An 11,429-nucleotide genomic window follows, 5' to 3' on the forward strand; every position below is an offset into this window, starting at 1 on the left:
GGGTGGGGGGATATATGTGTATTGAGAGTGTGGGGAGTGAGTTGGAGGGTGGGGTGGGCTGCTTTTAACTATGTAAAGCACTTTGTGCTACATTTTTTCTGTATGAAAAGTGCTTTATAAATAAAGATTGATTGATTGATTGATTGATTGTAATCAGTATGACCTATAATTTGAGATACAATAAATAAAATACGTTTTTTGTACAAAGCATCGGTATCGGATCAGTATCGTCGATACCACCCTGAATATTACTTGGTATCGGATCGGAAAGGAAATCAGTAGTATTGCACATCACTACTGAAATAATTAAATTATATTATTAAATAAATTAAACAATTTATAAATAAATTATTAAATAAATTAAATAATTTCCCCCAGGGATCAATAAAGTATTCTAATTCTGATTCTGAAAACCTACACTGTAATATGTTGCTGCCGCCCTGTGTTGGCTCGTAGGCACAGCAGATTGGTCGGCGGAGTGGATGTTGTGAAGGAGACCACGCCCCCTCTCAGAGTTTGGCAGCGGGGGATGGTGTGAAGGAAGGCAGGAAACCATGGATCCCACTAAAGAACAGCTGGAGAAAACGGTGGACATTTATCGAGATACGTGGGTCCGCTTCCTGGGTATGTGTTGTTTAATTGGTTTCTGGTTACCTGCGCTAAATTCACTGCCGGGACAGAGTGTGGACCAAATGCTAGCTAGCTCGGAGTTAGCAAAGGCAGCTAACCACTCTCCTCAATATCTATTTATAGTAAAGTTGCCTGTTCAAGGTCGTTTTATTACTGCATGGTATAATTTTGAAGCATTGAAGGTATGCTCGGCAGTGTCGCGGTTTTGTTTCCACACTGTTATGTAAGACGCAGTGCGCTACTAACTCCACGGCATGTAGTTGTCCCGGTTAGCCCTTAAAATCACTCAGTGAAGGCAGTTGACAAGCAAGTTGAGACAGTGACTCAACCACTGAGAAACGGCCAGGCGTGATCCTATTTAAGGTTAGTGTATTTCTCCCTTTACTTCCCCATCTCTACCAGCTATTACAGCGAGGGAGGGCGCGAGCAGCAACCAGTCCTGAAGGGCATCAACTCTGCAGCTGTTCCCACAGGCTACATGCCTCCTCAGCTTTCATAACATATACTAGGCAGCAGTAACACGGTAGTAGCAGTGTGTATGCGGCGTAATGTGCATTCCTGTCATTTTTGTATGTGTCAATATGCCGCAACAGTGAAAGCACCTACATGTTAATTCAGCTGCAATAATGATCTTATTACGATGTGTGCCGGTATTCATGTGGATGCTACTTTGACTTTAACTTAAAAGCACTGAAGGTCAAGCATGCCACTCATGGCAAAAGCAGTCCTCCACCTGACAAAAACCTCGAACGTGAATAACAGAGGCGGATACTGTCCCAGCGTCCAGATTCCCCAAGCTCCCAACGTGAAGGGCAGAGTAACCTGCTGGACACAAAGGATCTGCTGATAATTTCCTGGTGACAAAATACAGGACACCCCCTGAGGTCAGGTCCGAGCTGTTTTGGCAGCACAAGGGTGACCTAAAAGTATTAACCATCAGTTTTTTGTTTTCCAGCTATATTATTCTGTACATTAAGAAACATTACACATTTCTACATGAAATTATTATTAATATTACATGTCTCCATACTGCGATGAAATTGCCAGGTGGTGGTTATCCAACTCAAACTTAACTGATCTTAATTATAACAAAATAATCAGTTAAATTAGTAGGAAGATCCATTAATGACCTTTGAGATTACTTAAATTCCTTAAGTTTGGTTGTTTTAGAGATATTTTGAGCATGTTACCACAAAGTATTGAATGGCGCACTTTTCCCCCCCCCAAATCAAAGTGTTTTGGCAGTGAAACACAGGAGGCTATTTATTGGTGGATGGCAATAGAAGAGACAGTGGCTTGTCTGCTGTGCTTGTAGATTAATACCAATTTACTTTTATAATCTGATGCTAATAAATAATGCAGCAGAATTGCCCCGCTGCGTACGTGAGCACTCACTAATTGTTCATGGAAATCTCTAAACGTCACTTTTATCACCCACGTCCTGCTATCTTTTTCAGCATTTGTGGTCCTTATCACTGCTGCTTATCTTATCTTGTGAGCACATAAAACATACCCAATCTCTCTAACTAACGTTCCTGTCTTGCTGAGCAAACAGCAGTCATGGCATATTTTCTTATTAGACAGTGCTTTCTTAGATTACCTCATCAGTACATTTGATGGCATGCACTGTAGAAAAGAAGGGCTCTTATCTTTTGGTTAATGTTACTCTCACCTTCTGGTCCAAATCCAGTAGCTGATCTGGGCAGTAACAGTCAAATATTTAAAATGAAAGTGTACCATGTGATGAAATCTGGGACTTTGGGACGTAGCCATGATTACTGCTGTGTAGCATCCCCCCCTTCTTGTAACAATAGTCCATAAATGTCTGGGAACTGAGGTCAGTTGCTTGACTTTTGGGAGAGGAATATTGTTCTGTCCTTGTCTGATATAGGACTCTAGATGCTCAGCAGTCCTGGGTCTTCTTTGCTGCATTTTTCGTTTCATGATGCATTAATTGTCTTTTCAGTTGGAAGAAAATCTGGACTGCAGGCAGGCCAGTTCAGCACCTGGACTATTTGACTATGAAGCCATTCTGCTGTAATAGACACAGTTTGTGGTTTAGTATAGTCCTGCTGAAGTATGCAAGCACTGTCTGGATGGGAGCATGTTGCTCTAAAACCTTTCAGCATTGGTAATGCTTTTCCAGATGTGCCAGCTGCCAGTTCTATAGGCAGTAATGTACCCCCATACCATAAGAGATGCATGACCTTGAACTGTGTGCTGATGCTGAAGTCAAATGGTCTCTCTCCCCTTTAAACCTTAGGAGACAGAGTCAAAGCAGCCATTCTTAATTTAAACCTTGGCAAAATACACAAGAGATGAGTTGTGAAAAATGACAGTTTGAGTTATTTTTTAGATATCTCACTGCAGTCTCAGTGTGTCTCCTTGCACCTGTGCCTCAGCAATAAGTCCTGGATTGTCAAAACAGTCATTTTCAGTTTGGGTAAGTGGAGGAAGTAGCAGGAAAGCAAATTTAGTAGGTGGAACAGGTTAAGAAGGTGGAATTGTGTTGATATTGTCAAAAAACAAAACCCAAAACAACCTTGAAATGACTGAAAACCAGTGTGAGCTATGTTAAAAGCTGCAGCCAAACCAATTGTGCATATACTTGAAGTGTTGCAGTTCTTGCTTAGCCTGATTTTTATTTCTATTATGATGCGATCACTGTCAGGTGTGTTTGGAACTGGTTCAGACTGCAAGGCATTTATTCCTCCAGTTCAGCAACTTTTGCCATGGCTGGTTTTTGTAGAAGGTCGTCTTGTGGCCTACGTTCTTTGTGAAAACACCAATCGTAACATTATAAGATCCATGATGTTTGCCTATACTTCAATCAATCGCTTGGTATTCGGTAACCTCTGTCTTTTGTATACAGGTGCTGCTACTCTGACTGCTCTTTCTTTTAGTTTTATGTGACTTGTGGTCGAGACAAAAACAAGCACTACATCGTGTATACTCAGACTATTTTTGATTACATGTGATTCAGCTGATTTTTCATGTGTTAAAACACAAAGCTTGTGACAGACATGTTGGCAGTGCTTGAACAGTAGCTTCAGTTTTGCCCGCAGTACCCTTGATGTAATCATAGAGCAGCAGCAGAATTTGACTCCACCACGCTCCACTGGTTCTGTTGTCACTGAACCAAAGATAATGCTTCTGTGTGACTGGTGTTAATTGTACCAGTGATGTTCATGTACTATGGGATATGGCGCAGGTGACTTCTTAATAAAAGATCTAGGGAAGTGTAAGTCATTCCACCATCATTGGAATGGAAATGGAAAGAGATACAGCTGTTTATTAGCCCCTTCGTTTCAGGATTTGTATCCTGTGCTGCGATCTAGCTTATAAAGAAATACTGCAGAGATCCTCTACTTTGAATATCATAAATTCTTTATTATTATGAATAAAAGTTTAGAACTGTTAATTAGCTTTCTGCTCTGGAGCTTCAGCACCTGATAGGCTATTGTGTATGTAAAGCAGACTTAGAATGCATTTATATCTCTGTTCCCACAGGGTATGCCAACGAAGTCGGGGAGGCCTTTCGTGCTCTTGTGCCAGTGAGCTTGGTATGGGGCAGCTATGCTGTGGCCACTGCATATGTTACTGCTGATGCCGTGGACAAAGGGAAGAAAGCAGCTGTGGTGAGATATTGCCATTAGTTTATTGTATCTTCATTAATAAACCTTATAGGGTACATTTTCATTTTTATGTAACAAGGAAAGGGTTTAATTACATCTCAGCTTTTAGTGACTTTAAGTTGAATTCTAATTCGTTTTCCCCCTTGCTGAGATTCATTTGTGTTTGTCTGACCTTGATATTTACCAACTACCAGGTGTACATTGCAAGTTTGTGTGTAAAAAAACAACCCCTAGTCACATGTGCTCAGGATCCAGCATGGTACTTTAGATGTGCAAAGGTCTGTACAGGCTTGCAACTAGCTGTGAAAATGAATGTAAATTCACTCATGTTCTCCAATAGTCCAGAACACAACACTTTCTTTCCTGTATTTACTTTTATTCCTCCCGCCCCAGACACATCTGGCCAATAAGCAGACTGGACATTCTCACTTGGGTTGTAGTGACACATGTTAGTTTGATTGGAGTTCCCTTGGATTTTTCTGTGTGAACAGAAACCAAACCACAGAGAAAAGCTACAAGTTTACAAACCCATCATCTAAATTGGACCATAATAAATGAACCATAGGTGTGAAAATGACCTTAGTTGATCCGAGATCCCTGGAATGGATTTGATCTTGAGACATGGTACTTTATAAGTGTTTTTATTTGAACAGTTTGACTTTTACATACTAAAACTGGCAAGTAAATATATATGTTTTTAATGGGTTATAAGCCCCACAAGTGTCCACTATCTGAAAGGATCATAAAGAAACACAGACATGTTTCTATTTTCCTCTTATTGTTCTTTCTTTGTATTCTTTTTTCTTCTTGAACCTCAAGGCAAAAAATTCTGAAATTTGTCCCACTGATTTGCTAAACCAAACTTGGGACATAGATCATTTGGCACAGCTGTAAGCAAACATTTACTATCTCAATAAATGTCTATGTGTCATGATGTCAACCTAATACGAGATCTAGGGAGACTGTGCATTCCTTGTAACACCTCATAGTTGCAACTGCAAAATTGAATTTGATCATAGTTTAAAATAAATTAATGGAAACTTTTTTTTTTCTTCGTTTTTTGCAAAAGGTGGTACAAGTGATCTTCAGACTAAAAGAGAATGCATTTTTCATATTGCTGCTTGTAGCTTTTGGTTCAATTGAAAAGTCCAGCTAAACTTGCTTATCCCCTTCACTGCTTCTTGAAACTTTCATCATTAACTGTGTTTAAAACCTGACCACAACAGTTGTGACAACCCTCATTTTTCCAAATATCCAACTGTGTCTCAAGGCTCATGGGGACAACCCAGGGAGGACAACAAAGGTTGCTGTGGCAGTGGTGGACACATTTGTGTGGCAGGCTCTTGCATCCGTGATCATCCCAGGATTTACCATTAATCGTGTGTGTGCCGCGTCGCTGTACCTGTTAGGAAGGACCACGAGGTGGCCATTACCTGTCCGCAAGTGGACCACCACTGCTATAGGTCTCTCTACAATCCCCTTCATCATCACTCCAATAGACAGGTAAGCACAAGTTACAGTATATTCACTCACTCATCCAAATCATTGAATTCAATGGCACTTCCTGTTCCAACATGACTGCATACCAGTGCACAAAGCAAGGTCCATAAAACATGGATCTTCCAACACCTCACAAGTGGGCTTGTGGAAGAATGATAAACGCACTCCTAAACCTTGTGGATAGTCTTCCCGGACTGACATCATATTAAATCCTATTAAAGCCTGTGTTGTATATGTTTAAATAGATTATTTATAACATGATTTTTCAAATGTTTCTACTGTAACACATTTAGTGGCTCAGCAGTATTATGTCTTCATGGGATTTGTCTTTCCCCAACAAATGTCCTATTCACTGCTACTTAAAGGATAAAATATACAGGGCCCAGGTGTTTTGAGACATGTGAGACACATGAAAGAAGAAATGCATTGCTTGTTTTTTCATGGGAGTAGAATAATGCTAGATGTATTCCTTAAAATACCTAAAAAAACCAAGCAAAAAATACAAAAAAAGTCATGCTAAAAATTCAGAAATATTTGTAAAAATTACACCTAATTAGTTTAAAGCTTTTAGTTTAAAGAGCTGAAATGTTTTATATCATCCCTTGTTGATGAAGCCTGAAAAGGTTACACTACCCTAAGCACAATGTATAGTGGTCATTAATAATAATAAAAAAAGAGGAATATTAATTGGTGATTAATTTTATCCCAAAGTTTGGGAAATTTCTTTGTTACAACCAAAACATTAAACACAAAGTTAAAAAAAAGAGCCTTAAATATCCATCTATTTTCTGATAGTTACTTGGTCTCGGGTGCAGCAGTCTGAGCGGAGTTGCTCACACCAACTCTCCGAGGCCACCACCTCCAGGAGGATCCTCAGGTGGACATACCTGAAACACCTCATCTAGCATACGGGAGCCAGATTCTGGCCAGATTCCACCACAACCTTAACTTCCCCCCGTAGGTGCAGAGGAGTACCACTCTGGTCTGAGTCCCTCCCCAACTAATGTCTTCAGCTTGTCTATAATGAAAGAGTCCCTCCCTTGGGGGGAAGCCCCACCACTTGTAAGGGCAATCTCATCCTTTCTGACACTACCCAGGTTGATTCCCCAAATAAAGAACTTGATTAAAACAGAAAAAATAAATTAACATAAAGGAAAGGATCTCATAGGTTAAAAACCTAAATAAAATACAGCAGAACAGAATAAGAATCTCAGTAAGTAAAAAAAAAAGCAGATAAAATAAGAGAGGTTATTTATTTAAAATATGGGTGCTGCACAATATTACATGTACAACTACCTTCCCTTTATAAGCAAATTCAGCCGCTATCACTCACTGATAAAACGTTGCATAACAGCAGCCGTTGAAAGCAGAAGTGTTCTTTGCAGCACTTCTGCTTTAGGAAATGGAACCAGAAATAATTTCATGGTAAATAAAAGCATTTTCACTCCCATGTTCTCTGCAGGTCAGTGGATTACCTGCTGGACTCCAGCCTTCGGAAGGTCTACGGTGATGAAGAGAAGCACAAATAAGGAGGGATCACGGAGGACAGACTGTCTCCCTTCTAACTGAGCAGGAATCCAGTCTGTCTGTACAGACACATTGCTGATGTGTAAAGAAGGGATCCATGAAATGAGATTAGTCCACAATTAGTCAGATAAACTATAATACTGTAGTTTTTTTTAAATTGCAGAACTATGAAATGTACTACATTAGTTAAGATAGATAAGAAGTGAAAACTGACTGTGTGAAATATCCCTTTTGGGGAATTTAAAACTCTCAGGGGCGATCTGGGTGGTGACAGCAAAATATTTAAATGGATATGATGGGTTAAAAAAAGTACTTTACATAGTACAGTGAACCTCTGCTCTTTGGGAGCGGTATACATATATATATTTTTACCATACTCCTGATATCTTATAGAGACACAGCACAATGTGAACTGTTACTCTGAGGCTTCACTTGCTGTATTTATTAGCCATATTCAGCGGTACTGTAATGACAGGCCAAAAAGCCATTCTGTTATTCATTGCCAACTTAAAGTTTGACTTTGTTTTTGTCCTTTTTTTGAAAGGGTTTTCTTACTTGGAAGGTTAGTGAAAGCATTCTTTACAAGCATCTGTGTATACAGTACCAGAGCAGTGTGGACTACAGTGTAATTTACTGCAGTCTGAAGATGTTAGATCTATAACTACATGTCTCTCTGGCACCAAGAGTGTTGATTCCTGTAGGCCTCAGATTAAACTGATTGATCAGACTTTGAATGATCACTTTCCAAAGGGCCAGTTTAATAGATTTGCTAAAAACATTTTAAGTGATTCAGAAATATGCAGATACTCGGTGCTTATAAGCAGTTCTTTGAGACGTCAAGAGACGTGTGCTGAATCTCATGCTGAACTATGCAAGGGAAAAAGTAACTTGCCAGTAAATGGACATCGTTTTCCCGTCTTGTGAGTGCGCACAAATTTTGATGAAAATGTAGCGCGATACTTTGATTAGATGTCACTTTTTTTAGCTGAAACACTGAGGTAAAGGCCATCAGCAATAACCTTTGTTTAACATGTTTGTGTCACGCTGTTTTATTTTTGTCAGTGAGGGAAAAGCCTGTGATGTTTCACGTGGTGACACAAAGAAGTGATGCCAGTCACAAGATCACCTAAGCACTGCTTTGTTTTGTTTGAGGGGGTTTCCATTAAAACACATACTCAAATCTCCAGGATGTGCAGTATTTAATGTTATCATCTTACTGTAAGCACGTTTACTTTGTGGTGTTTTTCAGGCTGATTTTAGTCTTATTTTCATTTGTAATAGCAGGAAGCGTAGAGGCTCTGAAGTCTGCTTGCAGTTAATGTACTGATCAGCTGTGCTAAAGGGAATCGGGACACTTGAATGACATATTGATGTCATCGATTACACCAGTGCTTTTCCTGCTGTGACATGTCAAAATGCCTGCCTTGATTAGAAAGTGTACCGGTGCCACCCTTGTGAAAATGCTCTTATTCAGTTTCAACATTTCTGATTTGCATGCTGCAAAAAAAGGAGGGGGGGGGGTTTCTTTAAAATGTATGTGTGACTTGTGTGACTGTGTGTTACAAGCGGGAATAATGAGTCACAGTTTCAGCCTTAACTGACAAAAAAATTAAAGGTCAAACCTCAAACTTTCGTTTACTGTAGTTCACAACATGGAGTGTGATGAATGTTAAAGCTCCATTCATTAGAGTGGATATCTGATATTAAGCAGTCCTGTTATTCTGTACCAAAGCTGTAACGAAATAAACGATCTGTGTCTGTTCATGGTTTGTTTCAGTGATCGCTTTAATCTCATCACACCTGCTTCTCAAGTTATTTATATTTATGGCTTTAACGTTTTCCGAGTATCCACCTCTGAACTTCAGACAGAATATTGGATTTTACGATGCACTTCCTGGAAGAACACTCTTCTCTGCTGCTTCAAGTGGCAGCATAACAACTTGCTCTTTGTGTGGTCAATTTCTGTTTGACTGACTGTCACTTTCTGATGAAAGAGGTGTAGTTTAACCACTGAAATAAGGGCTCTCTAAAGGACACCAAAGCAGGCGATTTGAGAGCTCAGTTGCTGCAATTTGCCTTGATTGAGTCAGGACAACACAGCTGATGTCACTTCTGTAGATAAGGTGGCTGCATTAAAAAAAGCCAAGGGAAAGCTGGTTGTGAGCTTCTGTGACCATGTTTGTGCTTTGGTGTGTGTTTTTGGCCCTTTTGGCCATGCCTGGTGGTCATTCAGGTAAGAAAACAGCAGCATGTGTCTACTGTTGGGTCAGGATCTGATAAATTGGCTTATATTTTTGAGTATCTACTTGCAGCCATGCTTCAGTACACCCAGGAAGAGTGGCTTATCACTGAGAATCCGCAGTATGTTGATGCTGATGGACAGTTTGTAGCAGTCCAGGACGGCATGCCTGAAAGTTCGTCAGAAGTTGCCAGAACACTGGAAGCCAAGGACCAGATGAAATCAACTACCCCAGAACAGTTTCTTGTGAGAGAACAAGGTGGGTTGAGGTTTCATGCCTTTAACACGATCGCTAACAGCATTAATAATGACCTCTTTTGGTCATCCTGCACACTTAAGATTTGATTTGTGACACTTCTGCTTTGTTAGACTTCAAAAAAGCCGAAGGATCAGCAGTGTGGAAAATTGCCCTGGTAGTAGCCATCCTGCTGGTGTCTGTAGTGGGATTGCTGAGCACGGCCTACTACCTGTGTGTCTGGAGAGGAGGCAGAATCTACTATCAGGCTCAGAAGGAGGGTTATGCTTAAATAAAGGAAATGTTTTGTAGTAACTCCCACAAGTCCTTGTCTAATTTCAATTGTTTGTGGATTATGTGAGGATGTTTGCAACACGCTGCTCTGTTTTGTAAGTCTTGACTGATTCGGTGTTACTTGTTCATACTAGGTGCCTAAAAATGAGGCAGTGATGAAGTCTATAAAAAGCAATGTGATTACATATAATGAAAGTCCCCAAACCACTGTCTGCTCTAAAAATCATTCTTTAGCCCACATGCTGCACATGTTTAATCTTTACCATGTATCACATGCAGATGCCACTTTGTTAGGTACACTTTAACTGCTTGTCAGCTGAGCTACTTTCAGCTGCTGCGAGACTATGATGCCCTCATGTTGGTCTTCAAGGAGTATTTCCGATAACTTGGCGAATCTATGCCATGAAAACTTGCAGCAATTCTTGCTAAGCACTGAACCTCCTACTTTACATTTCTGTACCACAATTTATGGAAAGGAACAAAAAAATAGAACCTGCAAGATATTTGTAAACCTAAACTTGGGTTTTTATGTACACACTACAGATCCAATGCCAATTCTATAACACGTGCACAACACGGGCATCTCCACAGTGATACTATTCAACTGTAATGAACTACGGCATCTCGAGAGAAGCCTTTTCAGACCACAACTAGGCATTTACATTTATTTAAAAAAAAAAAGTCGCTTGTTGTGCATCTTGCAGCCACTGGGTGTCATCACTAACACAATTTTTGGATAAGGCTTGAGCTGTTTAACTATAAGAACTGCTTCTGCACAATTGCAGTCATGCTGTTGCACTGTGAGCTTATACTCTGTTACATATGGTAATGTCTGAACCGCAGACATTTTCTGTTGTGCTGCATGTCCATAAGCCTCATGACTCAAAGTCTGGCTTTAAGCGCTTTGTGTTTATGCACCGTTAAAACCTCATTTAAATTTTTATTTATTTTTAATTTAACACAAACATTGCTTCTGCCTTGCTCTTTGTGAATAATGTGTTTGCTGGCCAGCAGAGACGAAAACGCCCATTCTTGTAGAGGACAAATTGGTCATTGTGTAAATGAGCTTAGGCAGTCTCGTGCCAACATGCCTCAAGGTGCTGTACATCTTGAATGCCTTAATAAAATCTACCTGACCTGTGTTTTCTTTTGCAACCATCAATCTTCCATTACTAAAGCCCTCCTCTCTTTGCAAACTCTACTTAATGTTCTTGTTGGCCGCCTTTGGCAAACAATTTTGTCTTCATAAGAATTAATCTTGATCAGAATTATGGCAGAGGTGGATGGCAGGCTGTTGGCAAAAACTGTGTACTGCTACGAGTAAAGAGTAATGTTTTAATTCGGTGTCAAGCAGCAAAGCTCACATCAA

At 40.0% G+C, this 11,429-nt stretch overlaps 1 protein-coding gene across 1 annotated transcript; it reads left to right on the forward strand.

Annotated features, from left to right (window-relative positions):
• The first annotated feature begins 456 nt into the window (after positions 1-456).
• mtfp1 (mitochondrial fission process 1) lies at positions 457-9,056 on the forward strand. The gene is made up of 4 exons (XM_005720500.1): positions 457-624; positions 4,141-4,268; positions 5,536-5,768; positions 7,228-9,056. Exons 1-4 carry the CDS (start codon positions 555-557, stop codon positions 7,292-7,294), a joined length of 498 nt encoding a protein of 165 aa, XP_005720557.1. The 5' UTR covers positions 457-554; the 3' UTR covers positions 7,295-9,056.
• Positions 9,057-11,429: the final 2,373 nt, after the last annotated feature.

The sequence above is a fragment of the Pundamilia nyererei genome, unplaced genomic scaffold (assembly GCF_000239375.1).
Source record: "Pundamilia nyererei isolate P.nyererei 1_Seehausen unplaced genomic scaffold, PunNye1.0 scaffold00002, whole genome shotgun sequence".
NCBI classification, from domain to species: domain Eukaryota; kingdom Metazoa; phylum Chordata; class Actinopteri; order Cichliformes; family Cichlidae; genus Pundamilia; species Pundamilia nyererei.

What these genes read in the sequence shown, in the direction of transcription:
- mtfp1 (XM_005720500.1), top strand. Translation starts at nt 555, where the DNA reads ATGGATCCCACTAAAGAACAGCTGGAGAAAACGGTGGACATTTATCGA. An exon ending in TACGTGGGTCCGCTTCCTGG is followed by an intron (nt 625 to 4,140) that starts GTATGTGTTGTT and finishes CTGTTCCCACAG; the next exon opens with GGTATGCCAACGAAGTCGGG. An exon ending in AAGGGAAGAAAGCAGCTGTG is followed by an intron (nt 4,269 to 5,535) that starts GTGAGATATTGC and finishes CTGTGTCTCAAG; the next exon opens with GCTCATGGGGACAACCCAGG.